Raw genomic sequence first — 9,639 nt, forward strand, 5'->3', positions numbered from 1 at the left:
TCAAGCATTCTTGTGGAAACGTTGTACGACCCCCAATCCAACACTGATTATGCAGTTGTCCAGTGCTGTCTGTAACTCACCAGGTAGGAAACCAGTCAGAAGGATCAACGTCCACAGCATTTTATTCACGGAGACACAAGCAGGACCTGTCTGTCCTCAGAGAGAAATGACTGAAATAAAATAAGGAAGAAGTCAGTCGGAAGTTTGATCAAAAAAACTACAGTAACACAATTGGTGTGTGGTACATGACAATCTGAAAAGCTTTTAGTTATATTTAGCAGAACAGGAACACTTAAACTATTCTCAAAGAGTGAATGAAGTGATGAGAAGTGTTAAAATATTAGAGACAAGCAACAGGAAACGTTTTAATCTGAAGTCAAAATAAACGACTGTAGGTGTCCTGAAGCAGGGAATTAAGCTGAAATGTTGACCACCTGACTCCTGAAGTTCAATTTATTTTTTGCATGATTTATAGTGTTAGCTGTGGTGCGTCATTGGGAACAGTGTTCATGGTGAAAAGTTAACGATGGAAAGAGAAAGAGCCCATGTAGAGTGTTGTGAGTGTGAGGAGAAAGTTTGATGGCTCTAGGCGTGTACTCACTGGAGATTAGAAGAATGAGGGGGAGAGGGGGAATCATATTCAAACCTATTGAATATTGAAAGGACAAGACAGAGTGGATGTGGAGAGGATGTTCCCTGTGAGTTCTAGGATCAGAGGGCAGTGCCTCTGAGTACAAGCACATTCCTTTAGAACAGAGATGAGGGAAAATTGTTTTAGCTGGATGGTGGTGAATCTGTTATATTCACTGTCACAGATGACCGTGGAGGCCAATTCACTGGGTATATTTAAAGTGGAGATTGATAAATTCTTGAATAGTAAGGGCATGAAAGATTATGGGGAGAAGGCAGCAGAATAGGGTTGAGAGAGAAAATAAATCAGGCACAATGGAATGGTGGAATAGACTCAAAGGGAAGAATGGCCTAATTCTTCTCTCTGCCTTTTGGTCCTATGGTCTTCTGATACAGGCAGCAATCTGCTGAACCTCTTCTGCAATCCCTCCAATGTTTCCACATCTTTCTTGCTATGCTGCAAACACAACTACACACTGACCTGAAGTGTGTCCTAATCATATTTTTATACATTTGCAACCTGAATTTTCATATGCACATTGCTGGCTCATTGCCATTAGCGGAAACACATCTCCCTCTGTTCCAAATTTCAGGGAGTTATGGACTTACACTCCAAGCTTTGTCCGTCATTCCGGATCTTGCCTTGGTACCCCCAGCACTCAGGGCAAACCCTTTTCTCATTGTTACCATCAGTAGGGAGATACAGAAGCCTGAAGGCACACACTCAGCAATTCAGGAACAGCCTTTTCCCCTCTGTCATCCAATTCCTAAATAGGTATTTTATGCATAAAGACTACCTCACTTTTTTAATGTATATTATTTCTGTTTGTGCATGATTTTAATCCATTCAGTATATGTATACTGTAATTTATTTTTTTCTCTTCTTCTATATTATATATTACATTGAACTGCTGCTGCTAAGTTAACAAATTTCATGACACATGCCAGTGATAATAAAAGTGATTCTGATTCGGGTTCTGATTTTGATTCTGATAATTCAATGTTTTGGGGAGCTTGCTGCTGAGGAGGGAGCAAAGTAGGAAATAGGTGTGATGTAGAAGAGGCTTTTCACGCAAACTCAGCATACAGTACTTCACTTCATTCCCTCTCCTCTCTGAAAACCGTGTCTGCTCTTTGAAGGAAACTTTAAAGCACACCTTTTCTGAATTCTATTCCATCTGTCAGTGCAATTTCAAGAACTCTGATGGATTTTCACTTTACTCTGGTTAGATGTGAGAGGAAACCAAGTGAATGGAATTACACAGTCACAATGGAGTAAAATCCATATCAGATCTGTTCTTAAACCAAATCAACTCAATTTTGACAGGAAATGATCTGTGTTAAGTAGACAACCCCTGTAGTTTCTATTTCTCATAGAATCACAGGGCACAGTTAATGGGCTGGACACACTTGTCCAAGGAGAAGACATTTCTGTCTTACCTAGCTCAACTCCATGGTCTCCCTTTCCCCTAACCCTGCATATCTTTGCTGAGATTCTCAGTCTCTAGCATCACAGTATCTCTGTTCACCAGGTTAGATCTTCCTATGTTAGTCGAAGTGTGATCTATCCACATTCATGCTGTGCAATTATCTGGGACAGATGAAGTCTGAGGAGAGCTTCAGTGCAAGGAATAACAATTCTCACATGTCACACATATTGTAGAAGTAATACAGAATCATAATCAAAATCAGTCTTAATATCACTGACATAATGTATGTTGTGAAATTAAATGTAGCAGTCCTAAATGGGAATGTTTGATGATTACCATTGGAGCTCTACACAGAGTCACGACTTCTCGGTGCCATCTTGAATTTTATCTGAACAATGTTAATTGTTCAACCTTGATTTCATTGTAAACACTGGAAAATCTGCAGATGCTGGAAATCCAAACCAACACACAGAAAATGCTGGAGGGAACTCAGCAAGTCAGGCAGCATCTGTGGAAATGAATAGATAGTCGACATTTCAGGCTCAGGCTCTTAGTCAGGTCTGAGAAGAAAGTGAGAAGTTGCCTGAATCAAAAGATGGGTGAGGGGCGGAAGGCTATCTGGAAGGTGATCAGTGATGCCAGCTGGATAGGAACAGGTGTAAAGGCAGTAAAAGAAGGAATCTGACGTGAGAGGAAAGTGGACCATAGGAGAAAAAGGAGGAGGGGCCTAGGGAGAAGAACCAGGCTGGTGAGAACTGGTAAAAGAAGGGCCTCCGACTGAAACCTTGACTGTCTATTCACCTCCATAGATTCTGACTGACCTGCTGAGTCCCTCCAGTATTTTGTGTGTGTTGCTTTTGACCTCATTGTAGTATGAGGGTTGAGGTGATTCAAGAATGTAGCTCATTTATATTTTCCTGAATTTTTGTTGCTGACTTTGCAATTGTTTATAAACACTTAATTTCACATTGTATATCAAGAGATAAATCATAAAATAATTCAGTATAGATGGAGAGCTGTTGTAATTTTGGGTTTGTTACATTTGCTTTAGGGGAAAGCAGTGCAGTATATTAGCCATGAATGTATATCTGCTTAAATTCTGTACATTGTATAGTATGAGTGCTGGCTCTATTGCATCAGTCACTGCTGTCATCAGTCTAATGTTCACCCTCAGCGAATGATGTGGTTAGAACTTCTGTCTTCTTTACTTGTCTTACCAAACAGAATATAGAGAAGTAACAGCAGATGCTACACATTGACAGATTGTTCTGGCCTCTTCCTGCATTGCACCATCACTTCTTGGAAAACTTCTCAAAGGTCATTTTCATAAATAACCTGGATGAGGAAGTGGAGGGATGGGTTAGTAAATTTGATGACACAAAGTTTGGGCGTGTTGTGGATAGTGTGGAGGGCTGTCAGAGGTTACAGCGGGACATTGATAGGATGCAAAACTGGGCTGAGAAGTGCAGATGGAGTTCAACCCAGATAAGTGTGAGGTGGTTCATTTTGGTAGGTCAAATATGATGGCAGTATACAGTATTAATGGTTAGACTCTTGGCAGTGTGGAGGATCAGAGGGATCTTGGGGTCCAAGTCCATATGACACTCAAAGCTGCTGCGCAGGTTGACTCTGTGGTTAAGAAAGCATGCGGTGCATTGGCCTTCATCAATCGTGGGATTGAGTTAGGAGCCAAGAGGTAATGTTGCAGCTATATAGGACCCTGGTCAGACCCCACTTGGAGTACTCTGCTCAGTTCTGGTCGCCTCACTACAGGAAGGATGTGGAAACCATAGAAAGGGTGTAGAGGAGATTTACAAGGATGTTGCCTGGATTGGGGAGCATGCCTTATGAGAATAGGTTGAGTGAACTCGGCCTTTTCTCCTTGGAGCAACGGAGGATGAGATGTATAGATAGAGGTGTATAAGATGGTGAGAGACATTAATTGTGTGGATAGTCAGAGGTCTTTTCCTAGGGCTGAAGTGGCTAGCATGAGAGGGCATAGTTTTAAGGTACTTGGAAGTAGGTACAGAGGAGATGTCAGGTGTACGTTTTTAATGCAGAGAGTGGTGAGTGCATGGAATGGGCTGTCAGCAATGGCGGTGGAGGTGGATAGATAGGGTCTTTTAAGAGACTCCTGGATAAGTACATGGAGCTTAGAAAATCAGAGGGCCATGGGTAACCCTTGGTAATTTCTAAGGTATGAACATGTTAGGCACATCTTTGTGGGCCAAAGGGCCTGTATTGTGCTGTAGGTTTTCTATGTTTTTAACTGTGGGTCAATATCCTGATGAGAACAAGTGCAGAGATACAAAACATCTTCAGCAAAGTATTTTTGTTTCAGCAGCTAGATCACTGAACAACAATAACAATTTGGTGAAGAAAAGTGAAAAGGTCATTTAACCATCGTGTTTAAACTGGATCCCAATCCTGTGCATACCTCTAAATACAATGGTGGGATTGTAAAACATTTTCCATTCGGTTGTTGAGAAGTCATACAAAAAGAGCAGCTTCATGAGGTATTGGTCAGACTGCATGTGGAAGATGGTGAACAGTTTTTGGCCCCTTATCTTTGAAAGGATGTGCTGTATTTGGAGCGGATCCAGAGGAGGTTCCCGAGAACAATACCAGGCATGAGAGGGTAAATATGTGAGGAGTGCTTGATGTCTTGGGGTCTGTACTCGCTGGAGTTTAGAAGAATTGGGGAAGGGTTCTCAATGAAACCTCTTGAATAGTGAAGGGCCTAGACCTGGGTTGGTGTCTATGTGGAGAGGATGTTTCCTCTGGTAGAAGGGTCCCTGACCAAAAGGTACTGATTCTGTGGAATTTATTATCACAGATGGCTGAGGAGGCTAAGCCCTTGGACATATTTAAAGCAGAGGTTGATAGGTTTTTGTTTAGTAAGGGTGTCAAAAGGTACTGGGAGAATAGGGTTGAGGTGAACAATAAATGAGCCATTATAGAATGGTGATACAGTCTCAATGGGCTGAATGGCCTTCTGCCACTATGTGTCATCGTCTTATGATCTGAAGTGATAGGGCAATGCAGGGAAAGGTTGCAACAGTTAGTTTACGTGAGGCATCCATTGATACTTAACTATATTCTATTTTTACAGAATAAGACAAGTAAAGAATACGGAAGTCCGAACACAGACTCAGGGCAGTAATTGTTGCCAAAAGTGCATCTACGAAGTACTGACTTGAAGGGGGTGAATACTTATGCAATTAATTATTTTGCATTTTATATTTCAAATAATTTACATCACTATGTAGAGATCTGTTTTCATATGCAGAAGTGTCCATAAATCAGGGCTTCATCACCTGGGACTGAACTGTATTGTCTTTGTCTTACACCTCATTCCTCTGAGCAGATCTGCTTTCTAAACTGACAGTGTTCCATTATTTATCCAGATCTGAGGAGGGGTCCCTGACCTGAAACTGGGTTCAATGGCCCAAAACGTTCAGTGCTAATTCCTTTACAGAGATGCTGCCTGATCTGTTGAGTTCCTTCAACACTTGTGTGTGTTCAATCAGTATACAGGAGGACGTTTGAAAATCTGGTTGTATAGTGTCACAACAACTATCTCTCATTTAACATCATCAAAACCAAAGTGCTGATTATTGACCACAGTATGAGGTATCCAGAAGTCCACGAGCCAGTATTCAGCAGGAAATCAAAGGTGGAAAGAGTCAGTAACTTTAAATTCCTTGGCATTATCATTTTAGAGGATCTGTCCTGGGTCCAGCACAAAGAAAGCTGACAGCGCATTATTTACTTAAAAATTTGCAAAGATCAAACTGTCATCTAAAACTTTGACAAAGTTCTATAGATCCACAGTGGAGCATATTCTTACTGGTTGCATCATGGCATGGTATGAAAACACCAATGTCCTTGAATGGATAAACCTATAAAAGGTAGTGGATAAAGTCCAGTTGATCACAGATAAACCCCTCCTCACTGTGGAGCACATTGTCACACTAAAAACAGCATCTATCATCAACTAGGCCATGCTCTCTTCTTCCTGTTGCCGTCAGGAAGCAGGTACAGGAGCCTCATGTCCCACACCAGCAGGTTCAGGAACAGATATTACCCCTTAATCATGGGGCTTCTGAACCAGAGTGGATAATTTCACCTATCACTGAACTGATTTCTCAACCTATGGACTCACTTTCAAGGATTCTACAATTCATGTTCTCAAATATTATTTAGAACTTATTTACCTATTACTATGATTATTATTTTGTTTTTCTTTTAGTATTTCCATTTTTTTTTACTCATTGGTTATTTGTCTTTGTGTGTAGTTTCCACTGATTCTATTGTGTTTCTTTGTATTTACGGTGAATGCCTGAAAGTAAATGAAATAGTATATGGTGACATATACAGTATGTCCTTCAATAATAAATTGAAGTTTCTTTTCTGACAATTATGCAATCATTTGATCAGAATAAAATAAAAGTTAATTGAAATTGGGTATATTTCCAGTCAATATTCAGGGGTATTAAAGACGAATGAACAATGGAATTAAAAGTTGGGTGTTGAACAAAATGAGTGATTGCCTTGTTGCAGCTTGCAATGGTCAACGGGGTGTGAATCTGCAAATAGAAGTTGCTACTTTTCTCAGAGTTGACATGTAACTGTAACCCGTCGATGTACAATTCGCCTCGGAGCTGCTACATGAAGGGAGCTGTTTGCAGATGTAAAGATCATCACTCATGATAACAAAACGCAAAATATTAGAAGATTCTTTGTAATCAGATAACGATGTGGTATAGCACAAGTTTTTTTCACACAGTGGATGAGAAAGAGAATAAGTAAGGCAAAAGGCCAGCATTACATTGAAAACTGCAGCAGGTCACTCTTATGCAGCGAGTTTCAACCTGGAATAAAACTGCAACCTACACACCAATTTTGAGCTTATTATAGTTGTATATCTTTCACCTTTGATTGAGATGATGTCAGTTTCTTTGATTAATATGACAGAGGATTCACATATTAAGGTATCAAGTTTCAGTAACTGACAGACTATAGTTTCAAGATCAGGCACCTGAATCAGCATGGATAACTTCACTCACTCAACACTGAACTGATCATGACACAGAAACCTAAGGGCTCACTTTCAAGGACTCCATAACTCGTGTTCTCAGTATTTATTTATTTGGAGATTCAGCACAGAACAGGCTCTTTAGGCCCAATGAGCCACACTGCCCAGTAACCCACCGATTTAACCCAGCCTAATCCCAGCACAGTCTTCACTAATTCATTTGACACAAGAAGATGGATTTCACTGTATGCTTCGAAGTTTTGATGTAAATTTGATGAATATAAAGCTAATTTTTAAAAATAAAACAGAATATACATGCAATATTTCCTTCCCGACCCTGTAGCCCATTGGTTTCTACTGAAACTGAATATTGGTGACCAATATTCCATGGCACCAATACATTGTGTGTGACTGATTTACTGTTGCATAGGGGCAATCATTTATGATCACCTTTCCTACAACTCCTCTTACCCCATCTCTCCATCTCCACAATCCATCTCTCTCTAACCAAAAGTAAACTGAAATTGAAAGCAAAATTCTTGAGGATCTGAAGAGAATTCAGAATTGAAGCGAATGAGGGTGAGAGACAACATGATAGAGATGTATAAGATGATCAGAGGCAGAGATCAAGCGGAGATCCAGAGAATATCTCAGGGCAGAAATGGCCAATGTGTGGGGGAATAATTTCAAGGTGATTGGAGGAAAGGATTGAGAGGGTGTCCGAGGCATGTTCTTTACACAGAGTGGTGGGAGCATGAAAAACCTTGCCAGGAGTGATGGTAGAGGCAGATACACTTAAAAGACTCTTAGATAGGCTTATGGATTATAGGAGAGCTTTAGAAGGGATGGATTAGATTGATCTTATAGTAACACACAAATGCCAGAGAAACTTAGCAGGCCAGGCAGCACCTATAGAAACAGGTACTGTCCACGTTTCGGGCTCAGACCCTTCAGCGTCTACTCCCCAATTTTCAGGAACAGTAATTACCCTTTCATCATCATACTCCTGAACCGATGTGGATAACTTCACTCACTTGAACTATGAACTGATTCCACAACACATGGAATCAGTCTCACTTTCAAGGATTCTGCAGCTCATACTCTCAGTATAAAAATAATGTATTAAAATATGTGTATTTTTATCTGCACTATTTGTCTTCTTTTGCACCTTGGTTGTTTGTCTGACTTCATTTATGTAGGTTTACACAAATTCTATCACATTGCTTTATTTTTCTCTAAACGCCTGAAAGAAAATGAATCTCACTGTAGTATATGCTGACATGCATGTACTTTGATAATAAATTTACTTTGACTTTGACTAGTGCAGCACTTTGTCAAAAGGCTTTTGAAAATCCAAGTAAACAACATCCACTGATGGACAAAGTCTCGTTCCTCTATGCAGCCTGTTAATTCTTTAAGGAGTTCTAACAAATTTGGCAGGGTAGATTTCTCCTTAAGCAGATTATGCTGACTTCAGCCTATCTTACCATATACCTCCAAGTACTCTGAAACCTCATCCTTAATAACAGATTCTAACATCTTAGCAAACACTGAAGTCGGACTAATTGTCCTATAACATCCTGCCTTTTGTCTCCCTCCCTTCTTAAAGAAATGAGTGACATTTGTAGTTTTCCATTCCTCTGGAACCATACTTGAAAGATTATTACTCATGCCTCTACAATCTCTTCAGTTAGCTCCTTCAGAACCATGGGGTGCAGTCCAAGTAACTGATCCTATTTCACAATGTCCTCTCTCCTATTTACACCATCTTCCCTCTCCACTCAGGTTCAATGCAGAGTCTCAACCCAAACCACCAACAATTCCCTTCCCCCAGACAGATGCTGCTTGGCCTGCTGAGTTCCTCCAGGAGATTTCTCTGAACTCCAGTTTCTGACATCTTTAGTGTCTACACGTATTCAAGCTCTGTTCTGGAAACAATGCAAACCAAAACTGATTATAAAAATACCCCATGCTGGTTGTCACTCACCGGGTAGGAAACTAATCAGAAGAATCAAAATCCACATTGTTTTATTCACTGAGACCCTGTCAGCACTTGTCTGTTCACAGAGTGAAATTGCTGTTGAATAAAATTAAGGAAGAAGAGGGCAGGAAGTCCAATCGCGAAACCACAGTGAGCTAACTTAGGCTGATATGTGAACATATGAAAAGCAACACACACAAAATTCTGGAGGAACTCAGTAAGTCAGGAAGCATCTATGTAAATGAACATACAGTCGATATTTTGGGCCGGAATCCTTTATCAGGTCTGAAAAGGAAAGGGGAAGACACCAGAATGAAAGGATGGGGTGAGGGGATGCAGGCTAGCTGGAAAGTGATTGGTGAAGCCAAGTGGGTGGGTAAGGTAAAGGGCTGGAGAGGAAGGAATCTCGTAGGAGAGGACCGTGGAACATAGGAGAAAGGGAAGGAGAAGGGGACCCAGGGGGAAGTGATAGGAAGGTGGGATGAGGTAAAAGGCCAGAATATCAAAAGCTCTTAATTATATTTGTCAAAATTAAAGACAATTCCCAATAACAGATAGAA

General features: G+C 40.6%; 1 protein-coding gene across 3 annotated transcripts in view; it reads right to left on the minus strand.

The window, feature by feature from the left end:
• LOC140210050 (polymeric immunoglobulin receptor-like) overlaps positions 1–9,225 on the minus strand; it is a 33,055-nt gene extending 23,830 nt beyond the window's left edge. Inside the window, exons 1-3 of one of the 3 annotated variants that reach the window (XM_072278826.1) lie at positions 9,086–9,225; positions 2,397–2,568; positions 81–170 (exon numbers count right to left, since the gene is read on the minus strand). In XM_072278826.1, the coding sequence (XP_072134927.1) occupies positions 81–120 (40 nt within the window). In that variant the 5' untranslated portion in view covers positions 121–170; positions 2,397–2,568; positions 9,086–9,225. The remainder of the gene's footprint in view (positions 1–80; positions 171–2,396; positions 2,569–9,085) is intronic. The other 2 variants (XM_072278827.1, XM_072278825.1) reach the window with 2 other exon arrangements.
• Between the last annotated feature and the right edge of the window lie 414 nt (positions 9,226–9,639).

Source organism: Mobula birostris, chromosome 14 (assembly GCF_030028105.1).
Source record: "Mobula birostris isolate sMobBir1 chromosome 14, sMobBir1.hap1, whole genome shotgun sequence".
NCBI lineage: Eukaryota > Metazoa > Chordata > Chondrichthyes > Myliobatiformes > Myliobatidae > Mobula > Mobula birostris.